Genomic DNA, 12,219 nt, shown 5'->3' with positions numbered 1-12,219 from the left:
ACACATCACTAGTTCGTTGTAGATAACTTATAATAAATACAATTTACCGAACTTTCAAATAGTAATACATATATTAAATGTCTCTTATCATAACTGAATATATCAGTTACACACCATATAGTTAGGAGAATACTAGTAGCCGTGTGGCGTCATAAATATATACTTATTATCTCTAAGATTAGGAATATATATACAATGCTACCATGTTGTGTTAAATCATAACACATAGTTAATACATATAAATGCATTCATAAGTGAGTGATAAGATAAAGGATTTATACATACCCTGTGGGTGACACCGGTGTGTGTCTATAAACCCACATCATATAGGATTATGGCATTCCTATAAAAAGTAAATAACATAACTATCATGCCTGAATATATACATACATACATCATGACAACCATTTCCTTAAATTATAGAAAACCAACTTCTAATTCAATCCTTACATTCAAAACTCCCAATCAAATCATGCTCTCAGTTATACATACATGTTAAACACTTTATACTGATAAAATAGAAGATATCTTGATTATTTGATATCATAGGTAAGTATTTACCATATTTACATTATTGATAACATATTTAAATGATAAGTTAGAATTCTATTTAAGAAAGATAATGTAAATAACTAACCTGAACTATATGTAGTCCATGTCCTGTCTGTGCAGAGTTATAAGCAGAGTGAATAAAAAGTGTGCAAATGTTTAGGAGGAAAGCTGTAGTTAGATAATGTTAATCAGCTAGGAAGCTGAAAGCTATTGTATTGACAAGCTAGAGAGTTGGTGACAAAGGGACAGGAATAGACTCACCTGTCCACCCTTCAATAAAATTGGACCAACCGCTTGGACTCTTAACCCAAGCATATACATTTGGTACTACAACTAATGAAGATGTATACAACTACTTGAAATGAAAAGAGCTAAAACTATATTCCTAAAAACTATATATACAATATCCTGTTACATATTTCCTCCCCCAGAGAAATGATGTCCTCATCATTTTCCGGCAATGATGTTGAGAAGTGCGTCCTGGGCCTTGTCCTGAGCATTGTCGAGAATACCCTCAGCTATAAGGGAGCTGAGATAACTCGCTCTTGTCATCCATTCTGGCTGTGGCTGTGCGGACAAAACATACTCTTCACTTCTCATCCATTTGGGTTTATGTCTCTCCCGGGTCGATCTTCGGGGCGATGATGCAGATGGAATATCTCCAGATGAGTCATCTTCTGGGTCTTGTCTTGGGGTAGGTTCCGGAACATCAGGAATGTCTCTTTCTGGGGATGTTTCTTCTCCTGTGCCAGGGTCTGGTGAAGGGGTATCTTCCTGCTCATGATCCTGAGCAGTCTCATCAGTATCCTCTGTATCCATAATATCCACTTCTTCTATCTCCTCTGCGCTCTCTTCCCCCTCAGCTGGCCGATCAACTGCTCTGACAGTTGATGCTGAGGACCTGGATGTGTGGATCGGGATCATAACTGATTCGTCTTCACTGTCATCAGTTTCTTCTGGCTCTGATGTCTTAATGGTCTGTGCTCGAGTGGCTGGCCTTCTTCTTGGAGCTGGAATTGGCCTGGCTGGAAGGGCTGATGTCGGTACTGATGGTGCCTGGTTGGATATGGTCCCGATTGGAAGAAGAAGATTTCTATGTAGAGTCCTTCTCTTCCCTTCTCCAGATTCTTTTCCAACAATGTAGACTGGGACAGATGGATTTGGCTTGTCCAACACTGCATAGACATCATTCTCCCACCTGTCAGCAAGCTTGTGACGACCATCATAGGCAACAATCTTCACAAGGACTCTGTCACCAGTCTCCAGTACTGCCGCTCTTTCCTTCTGGTCGTATTTGGTCTTCTGCCTTTCCTGAGCTTTGGTTGCCATCTCTGCTGCAAGGTCATACGCCCGCTTTAACCTATCCTGTAAAGATTTTGTATACTTCAAGACAGATTTGGGCTTGCTTGGCTCAATGTCAAGCCCGAATGCTATGTCAACAGGAAGCCTTGGGTGCCGACCAAACATCAAGAAGAAAGGAGACTGGCCCGTAGATTCATGCTGAGTGCAATTATAAGCATGCACAAGTGGACCAACATGTGTCTTCCAATCTCGCTTGCTGTCTGGATCCAAGGTTCCTAGCATGTTGCACAACGTTCGATTAAAGCGTTCACACATCCCGTTGCCCATTGGATGGTAAGGCGTGGTTGACGATTTTTCAATCTTCAACATTTTACAAAGCTCAGTCATCAGGGTACCCACAAAGTTTGCTCCTTTATCAGAGTGAATCCGCTTCGGTAGGCCATAATGAACAACAAAGTTGTTGAAAAAGAGCTCAGCCGTTGTCTTTGCAGTGGTGTTCCTGCAAGGATAAGCTTGAGCATACCTAGTAAAGTGATCGGTTACCACGAGAACATATTGTTGGCCCCCCTTTGATGTTTCTAATCCAAGGAAGTCCATACAAACAAGTTCAAGTGGTTGTGATGTTGTAATATTCACTAGAGGTGCTCGAGATGTAGTTGCCTTACGTTTGATGCAGCGATCACAGGACTGCACATGCACTTCAACATCTTTGGTCATTCCAGGCCAGTAGAATCTTTCCCTCAAGAGAGAAACTGTTCTGTCTCTGCCTGGATGACCAACATTGTCATGCAAACTGCGCAGCACTGCACCTCTACATCTACTAGGTAAGACAAGTTGCAACTGTTCTCCTTGACCTGTCTTGGTTGTTCTATGAAGAACTCCTCTGTGCAGCTGCATCTGTGGAAAGTTCTTGATGAGAGATGTCATGTTACTGTCTCCAGTGTATTGATTCCTGTTTGGTCTGGTGCCGCATTCCAAGTGGTCAATGATGGTAGCCAGGGATGGATCTCTCATCTGTGATCTTCTCCAGTCCTTGGCGTTGATATCACACTTGTCCTCAGGTATATCAATATCATCCTCATCTATGACTTGTGCTGACATGCAGATACTTTCCACTAGGTTAGGAACTTGGATGACGTTGCAGATGGCATTCACAGAGTCAGTGGATAATTCCTCTATTGGTAACTTGTCTGGCAGCCTTGACAGAACATCAGCATCAATGTTACTCTTTCCTGGTCTGTACCTAATGCTGAAATTATACGCAGAGAGTGCTGTCAACCATCGATGACCAGTAGCATCAAGGCGAGCAGTGGTTAAGACATATGTGAGAGGATTGTTATCTGTGACAACTGCAAACTCATGCCCATACAAGTAGTCGTTGAACTTCTCTGAGATTGCCCATTTCAAACACAGAAACTCCAGTTTATGTGCAGAGTAGTTTCTCTCAGATTTGTTTAAACCCCTACCTGCATAGGCAATCACTCGCAGTTGCCCCTCCTGCTCCTGGTATAGCACTGCTCCTAATCCCCGAGTACTGGCATCGATGTGGAGCTCAAAGGATTTGGAAAAATCAACATATCCAAGCACTGGTGGTCCGGAATTTCCGGACCTCTTCTGCATTGGATGGTGTTGGCCAGTCTTTAATCTTGTGCACTTTCTCTGGGTCAGCTTCGATGCCATCTGCTGAAACAATATATCCCACGTATCGGACTTTCCGCTTAAAAAACTTGCACTTCTTTGGAGCGAGTTTGAGTCCACATTCTTGCAACCTGCGGAAAACAAGTTCTAACCTCTCAACATGCTCTTCATAGGTTTTTGAGAAGATTATCAGGTCATCAAGATAAATCAAGCAGATCTTTAAGTGCAGTCCTTCAAGGCATTTTTCCATTAGTCGCTGGTATGTTGCAGGAGCATTGGATAGTCCGAATGGCATTCTATTAAATTCAAAGAATCCAAGTGGTCTGAAGGAACTGAACACCAACAGTATCTCGGCAGTTGTCCAGGAGTCTTGAAAGTACGTTGGTTCCCAAATGAGCCGGCACTCGTCCGTTATACCTTGTGTCCGGGACAACAAGTACTAAACATGATAAGGCTCCTTTGCTGTCATTGCCGCTGCCTGTAGTCGTAATTCTAACCTGTACGTATCCCATGTATGCTAATTGCTCTCCTCCTGCACATTCTATGTTAGTATATCATCAAGTGGACTGAGTGGAATGTGGTTTAAATAACCTTCGTAGAACGATTGTGACATTACAGATACGGTAGCTCCTGTGTCTAACAAAGTTGGTACAGGTGTGTCTTCAATCCAGATAGTTACTTCGGTGGAGCTTCCAACTAAACCATCTGGAATCTCACTTCTGGGGCGCAGATAGGAACCTAAGGGTGGCCCCTCCCCATAGGCCTTGGTCAGTTTAAAGGATGTCGCATGTGATCCATACGAACTCTGCATCCATAAGAAAGATGTCCTTGGTAGCCACATCTCCAGCAGGTAAGCATCTCTGATTCTGAACTTGGCTGAAATCTGGAGGCTGTAGGAGCTGTTGATGCTGGTGGAATGGGGGAATTCTGTTGATAGGTTGGAGGTGGAGGACCAAACTGATCAGACCGATTCTGGCTGTTATCACTTCTTGTAGTAACTTGAATCCAGTTACCTGTGGATCCTCTTCCGCTGTTATACTGACCTCTTCCTCTGTGCCCACGCTTAGGCCCTAAAAATCCTGAAAATTGAGCTTGCTCCTGAAAAACATGAGCTGAGAGTTGCTGTTGCTGTTGCTGTAATTCAGTCATTCCTGTGTGTAGCTCCTTAATCATAGCCTTCAACTCTGTTAGTTCACTCTTGGATTCCTTTGGCTCGGATGGTGTTGCCATGTTAACAGAAGCTGTCTTTGGCTTTGGCTTGGTCTTGGAGGTGTCGGCCTTGCCTCTCCTCAGATCAAATTCCATTTCCCTGAGGCACAAGCGCAGATCATCAAAACTATAGATGGAGTCGTACTTGTAGCCAGCCAGAGTCTTCAATGATGGATTGAGTCCATCCCATAGGCGAGTACGCAGCATGTCGTCCTGTTCAGCCTGTGAAAGGGATTTCTGTTTAGCTAACTGAAACATAAGGCGATCCAAACGGCAGCTCCAGGTAGCAACATCCTCATCTTCTCCTTGACAGGCACTGTAAAATTCTGACATAAGAGTAGAACTTCGACGCAGAGTTCCAAAAGCACTTTTCAACTTATGTAGTAGAATTGCAAAATCCGCATGGGGCCCTAGCTTCATAGATATGATAGCTGCTTCTCCTTTAAGCGACTTCCTAATAGCTTGAAGGATGACGTCATGGCTATGGGTCTTGGTTCCAATAAGGCATTCCACTTCATAGATCCAGTGATCATAGTCTGTGTCCTTTCCTGGTTCGCCACTGAAAAAGGGAAGTTTAGGAAAATGTTGGTATGTAACATCTCGGCGTGATGCTGATGCGTGACCTTCATGTTCCTCTTCCTGTTTAATAGGATGCTCCTTCTGTGAGATACCTTGTATCCAAGCTTTAAGGTCTTTAGGCGAGTCCACTTTAGGCTGGAAACCCATCTTCTTAAATGCTACTAGCATATCTTCCATTTCCTCTTGGCTTAACTCCATAGTGTTAGGTGGGGTATCTGTAAACGAAAGTCCTGGAAGAGAATAAAGAAAAGAGATACCTGAAAAAAAATGAAAAACCAGTAACTTGAAATAAACTAAGGAGAAAAAATACAAATGGAATATAACCATTTGAAAAGTAGGGAGTATTGCTAATAAAAGCAATGTTTGATTGCACGTGGCAAATATGAATGACTGACAGTCAGTGAGGTAAGTGTAACATCATCAATTTGATATATACATGTGACCAAGGTCACAGCACGTGGTCGAAGTAATGAGATCAGAACTTGATCAAAACCTGACCAAAATAATCAGACTATCACGTGATTGAAACATGAATGTACCACAACAAGTGATACAGACGGACGGGTCTCAACACGTGATTTAAGCGAGTAGATCAGTTAATGTGATCAAACTGAAATCACTATATGATCAAAACGAGGGAGCCACAAGGTGGTGGAAAAAATTATAGTGCCATGGTACCAACAAAACAATAACCCAAAAGTGATGGTAAATATTTGAAGTACGCGCGCGTTTATTTGTTACAGCAATCACGAAGTTCAGAACAGCCGCCTTAACGAAACACAATAGATCCTGAAAGTAAACTATGTCTAATCTGTAGAATTCATTTAAGGCCGATCACATAGGTGAGCGGGACAAACAACCCAATTGCATTGACAACCTCAATTGTATTTCAAGAAAACAAACCATTCATGATAAAACCTGTAGAAAGCAGAAGTGAGGGAAGTGCAAGTGTGATTTGCTATGTGTTAATTACTAAGGTGAACAATACTGTCCGTCACTCAGTCAAGAAATGAAAACTAAATGACTAAACTATAGCATAATGAAAGTAGTATAGGTTTACACTAAATAAGCTGTATCATAATTTAGTTAAGTACTTACCTGTTTATTTTGAAACTAAGTTAGCAACTGCATGTTTATCTCATTCACACAATCAAAGAACTTTACCAGAAAATTGATAACAGAGAATAACAAAATAGCAAACTAAGTAATTGAAAACAACTAAGAAGCCATGGCTAAGATAAACACCTCATGGTAGATGTGTACACTAAGTGAAAAAAAGGTACAACAAAATACTTGCATAGTACACAATTAAATGTGTATAAATATTTTAAGTTTACACAGTACAACTTTATTGTAATACTAACTAAGTAACAACAGGTAATTAACTAAGGTTACATGGTAATGACTTTCTAGGTAACACCAATATAGAACGGTTTATTGGCCGGCACAATGAACTAGTGAATAACTCAAGTATTACATATTCTAAGTTACAAATATCAAGTTACAGGGATGAAAATAGGAATGAGTATTTACAATTACAAAAATAATGGAGTAGCAATATCACAGAATGGAAGACAATCAGCAGCAACTGTTAGTATCACGTGTCCATGAAGGAAGCTTCCATAAAGTCTGTTACAGTTTCTTGAGCAAGAATAGTCAATCACGAATCGAAAACTGTAAATACAGTCATAAAATTCACAACAAGGTGAAAGTTCAAAGTTCAAGGTCACTGCTTACTGCACAAGTATATAAACTGGGGAGGAAATTATAGTGTCAAGGAATGCGCAACTCACAATATCCACGAATGTCCACGAATATCACAAACAGATGTGGGTGTCCTCTATGGAAATGTCAGTTCCTCACCGGGGGCTCCATTGTAGCAGGGGTGTTTCATTACGAAAAATGACAAGCTGCGGTTGTGTTGGTTGAGGTGACATTTATTCCATTATCAATCACAACAATTGATCAATCACCCTGTAATAAAATATATAACATTATATACTGTACATAGAATAGCATACGGCTGCATATTAATTATTTCCTAGTTTGAGCAGTCACATTAATCAATACATGCAACGCATACAGTTACACATCACTAGTTCGTTGTAGATAACTTATAATAAATACAATTTACCGAACTTTCAAATAGTAATACATATATTAAATGTCTCTTATCATAACTGAATATATCAGTTACACACCATATAGTTAGAAGAATACTAGTAGCCGTGTGGCGTCATAAATATATACTTATTATCTCTAAGATTAGGAATATATATACAATGCTACCATGTTGTGTTAAATCATAACACATAGTTAATACATATAAATGCATTCATAAGTGAGTGATAAGATAAAGGATTTATACATACCCTGTGGGTGACACCGGGGTGTGTCTATAAACCCACATCATATAGGATTATGGCATTCCTATAAAAAGTAAATAACATAACTATCATGCCTGAATATATACATACATACATCATGACAACCATTTCCTTAAATTATAGAAAACCAACTTCTAATTCAATCTTTACATTAAAACTCCCAATCAAATCATGCTCTCAGTTATACATACATGTTAAACACTTTATACTGATAAAATAGAAGATATCTTGATTATTTGATATCATAGGTAAGTATTTACCATATTTACATTATTGATAACATATTTAAATGATAAGTTAGAATTCTATTTAAGAAAGATAATGTAAATAACTAACCTGAACTATATGTAGTCCATGTCCTGTCTGTGCAGAGTTATAAGCAGAGTGAATAAAAAGTGTGCAAATGTTTAGAAGGAAAGCTGTAGTTAGATAATGTTAATCAGCTAGGAAGCTGAAAGCTATTGTATTGACAAGCTAGAGAGTTGGTGACAAAGGGACAGGAATAGACTCACCTGTCCACCCTTCAATAAAATTGGACCAACCGCTTGGACTCTTAACCCAAGCATATACATTTGGTACTACAACTAATGAAGATGTATACAACTACTTGAAATGAAAAGAGTTAAAACTATATTCCTAAAAACTATATATACAATATCCTGTTACAATAAATTCATATTAATGAATGAAATCATTAATGGGTTAATGGACAGTACCATTCTACACAACAGGGGTGTGGAAGTAACCATTTGTATTTAGTGTAGGCCAGATGAGGTGTAGGCGATATAAGGTGTAGGCCAGATGAGGTGTAGGCGATATAAGGTGTAGGCCAGATGAGGTGTAGGCGATATAAGGTGTAGGCCAGATGAGGGCAAGCCCATGACATGAGTTGGACATGACAAAGGAGTTGGCAAAGTTATATGTAAAGGAGTGAGTGAGTTGGGTTTAACGCCGCTTTTAACAGTATTCCAGTTATATCACGGCATGTCAGCTTATTGTGGGAGGAAAGCCCGAAGTGATGCAGGTCTCAGACGTTTACCACTTCGGTGAAACCCACGAGCACGGGTATGGTGCTGACAAACCTAGAAACATAATCGGGGCGAACCGGGATTCGAACCCACAATCATAGGTTTCTGGCGTGTCCAATGGACGCAACCCTGTATAGCGAATCGCGGCGCCTTAGACGACTGGACCACCTGTGTCCCCTATATGTAAATGAGTAAGCTTGGTTGTTAATGCTGTAGCGCTAATGTTTTCCCAACAATAGAAGATTTCGAGGTCCTGGATTTTGAACTATTGTTCTGATATCCACTCACCTATCAGTGTAACACTAACAAAAAATTTCGATAAGCCTGTTACAACCCAAGCATTGAGACCAGAGAACGACACAAGCCCCCGCCTTAGAAAATGGAATAGGACGCTTGCTACTGAATATGTCGACTCGATTGACAAAGAGCTTATACAATCCATTGAATCTGAGCTACTTTGTGCTGATAATTGTAAGCCAATTGATGTTATAACAAACGTAAATGACCAAAAAGGTGATGTGCTTCTTCGTACTGCTGGCAAAGTGTTCGGATTTGTTAAAAAGAGTAAGAGAAAATCAACACCCCACAAACGCTCTAAAATTTGGTCAAGAGATATTTCAAACGTAGTCAAACATTCCAAAATAAACAACGACTAGTTAATGCAAGTAAAAGTTATGAAAACTTCATTCATAAAGTTTCACATATGCATTTTAAAAAACTTCAAGACAAATTATATAATGTTGAAAGAAATTACCCCCGTTCATTTTGGAAACTTCTTAAGCAAAGGCAGTCTGTTAAATTTATTTTTAGAAGGGGGTGTAAAATATTTAGGATAAATATATCGACCGGTCTCAATTCGCAGCCGATGGGAGGAGCATCTAAACTGAGGAAGTGCAGCTCTGAATTTTGAAACATTTACTATATTGATATAGCTTTCTAAGCCAAATGAAATTTTGTAAAGAGAGTAACTCTGGGATTTAGTACTAGATGAAACCGCTGCACGCCAATCTTGCTCAGATGAGGCTTTTAAACGGTTTACAAATTCGGAAAAAAAACTCCTACTATTATTACTAAATTGCATCTCCCATATGTAGCCAAAACCAAACGAATAGAGAATGTGTTTGAATTTAGAGACCCAATTGATCTTACCATTATTAACATCAAGTACTAATAATCTATAACATTTCTTAACTAATCTATTTTCAGGCAAATGTAAAATTATGTACCAATAAGTAACTACACGATTATAAGCACATATGGACATAGGACACCTTCCGCATTCCCCCCTAACCACATTGTTTGATGAAGATTGTTTAACCCCAAGAAAGCGTTTACATGCTAGAACCTGGTTTTACTCTAATTCTTTGTTTGTTTTGTTTTAAACATATTTTATTGACATATATAGTCAACGGGATTGGGCAAAAGTTATCCAACTTAGATGGCCCTTTCCCTACTCTATATGTACAGACATTGATTATACATATATATACATACGTATACAGAAATATATACATATACACATAATCATATATACACACAATCATACATACTCATACATACATACACATACTCAAATACATATGCACATATTACATTTATAGTAACAAAGAGAAATATATTTACACAAGAACATAAACATAATGTTTGCAAGAATAACATAGACATGCATAAGAATTGCCTATAGACACAATTTACTTGTATATACACATTAATCAAAAATACATTCAAGACTACATATATAATTACACAATCATACATACACTTATGTACATGTACATATATGCATACATACACACACTACATGTATATACATACACATATACCCTTGTATACGCATGCATACATACATATATATATACATACACATACACATATTTACACACATACACCAGGATATATATACCCGTAAACATTATGTTTACAGAAGGAGGCAGAGATACACATGTATTCATATACATGCATGCAGTTTATTCACTGATGGCGTAATTAATAATAAATGGTCGCAGAGCGATATTCTGTATTAATGATAAAGGGTTACTCGAATCCATTAGTCGACAGTATATATTTTTGAACGTTGTTGAAGATGAGGTTATTGTGACTTTCAGATAGGGATACATCACCGTAGAGAATATTTTGTATTGTACATGTAGTTCCAGCTTTTATAATGTTAGCGAACATGATATTACTGGGAAAAGTGTAATTGGGACATTCAAGAAAAAAATGTATGTTGTTTTCACATGGGTTTCCACAAGAGCAGGACAAAGTATCAGATAAATTTACTTTAAAGAGGTCTGCATTTAGGGAACTGCAAGAATGCCTTAGGCGTGTATGTAAAATATTAGCTCTACGGTTGCCGATTGAGAAGTATGGAGGCGGAGCTGTAATGGTTGTTTTAATCATATGTTTAAAATTTGATAATGATGTTGCACTTCTGTATTCAGGGGGTAACTCATTCCATAATTTGATTGAAGAAGGTATAAATGATTGTTGGTATGTAACTGTTCGTGCTTGCGGCAAATTCAGATTATTCTGATTTCGTAACTCATATCTACTAAAACTTGATACTTTGGTTGGTAACATGTCATGTAAATACGATGGGCATAGGTTATTAACAATATTGTAGATTGTACAAAGTTTTTTATTTAACCTTATATAAGATAGTGATTCCCATCCTGTCTCAAAATATAAACTCGATCGATTCTTTGTAAGTATCTACACCCCAAATCTCGGCACCGTATAAAAGAATTGGAGATATTTTAGAATAAAAAATTTTGAAAAACAGGTCATAAGGAAGAGGTTGAGGCATTTTATAGAGATTTAATGACACCAAATAGGACCTTTTTAGCTTGTAAAGCAGCACTATTAACGTGCAAAGATCAGGAGAGAGTTTTTGAAAGAATGGTACCGAGATGTTTATAAGAGCTTACACACTGAAGTTTTTGATCCTCGTAATACTACTTTTCATATTTTGATAAAATACCCCCATTTTTAAATACCACTACCTTAGTTTTATCCGAGTTAACTGTTAGATGATAGTTACTACAAAAACGTTCCAGAGCTTTTATGCGTTTTTGAAGGCCATACACAGTATCAGCAATAAATGCAACATCATCTGATTATTCAGCAAACAACAATAGAAAAATCTGTACAGTGTCAGGGTGTAGCTGTACACCTGGAGTGCATGTTGATTCTATATACAAAGCTAAGTCGTTTATAAAAATAGAAAATAAAAATGGACTCATTACGCAGCCTTGCCGAAGACCTAGAGGGCAATCAAAACATTCTGTAAAACAATTTCTGATCTTAACACAGCTTTAACACAGCAATGGATTCTATTGCATTTAACATTTTGGGGGACTTTAGTAACTTAGGCATAGTTATACCTTTTAAGTATAATTAATAAGTAAGCTACGTTACTGTACGAATCATCACTCATGAGTTCAATGCATGAGTGAGTGAGTTGGGTTTAACGCCGCTTTTAACAGTATTCCAGTTATATCACGGCATGTCAGCTTAATGTGGGA

At 38.4% G+C, this 12,219-nt stretch overlaps 1 protein-coding gene across 1 annotated transcript; it reads right to left on the bottom strand.

The window, feature by feature from the left end:
• Positions 1 to 999: 999 nt before the first annotated feature.
• LOC139477674 (uncharacterized) lies at positions 1,000 to 2,169 on the bottom strand. Its single transcript, XM_071260049.1, has one exon. The coding sequence runs from the start codon at positions 2,167 to 2,169 to the stop codon at positions 1,000 to 1,002; it is 1,170 nt and encodes a 389-aa protein (XP_071116150.1).
• Between the last annotated feature and the right edge of the window lie 10,050 nt (positions 2,170 to 12,219).

This window comes from Haliotis cracherodii, unplaced genomic scaffold (genome assembly GCF_022045235.1).
Source record: "Haliotis cracherodii isolate W230 unplaced genomic scaffold, xgHalCrac1.p SCAF_34, whole genome shotgun sequence".
NCBI classification, from domain to species: Eukaryota; Metazoa; Mollusca; class Gastropoda; order Lepetellida; family Haliotidae; genus Haliotis; species Haliotis cracherodii.
Note: the sequence above shows the minus strand (reverse complement) of the source record. Positions and strands in the feature narration are given on the sequence as shown.

Bases quoted from the DNA above. Each gene is read 5' to 3' on its own strand.
- LOC139477674 (XM_071260049.1), bottom strand. From the start codon at position 2,169: ATGTGTGAACGCTTTAATCGAACGTTGTGCAACATGCTAGGAACCTTG.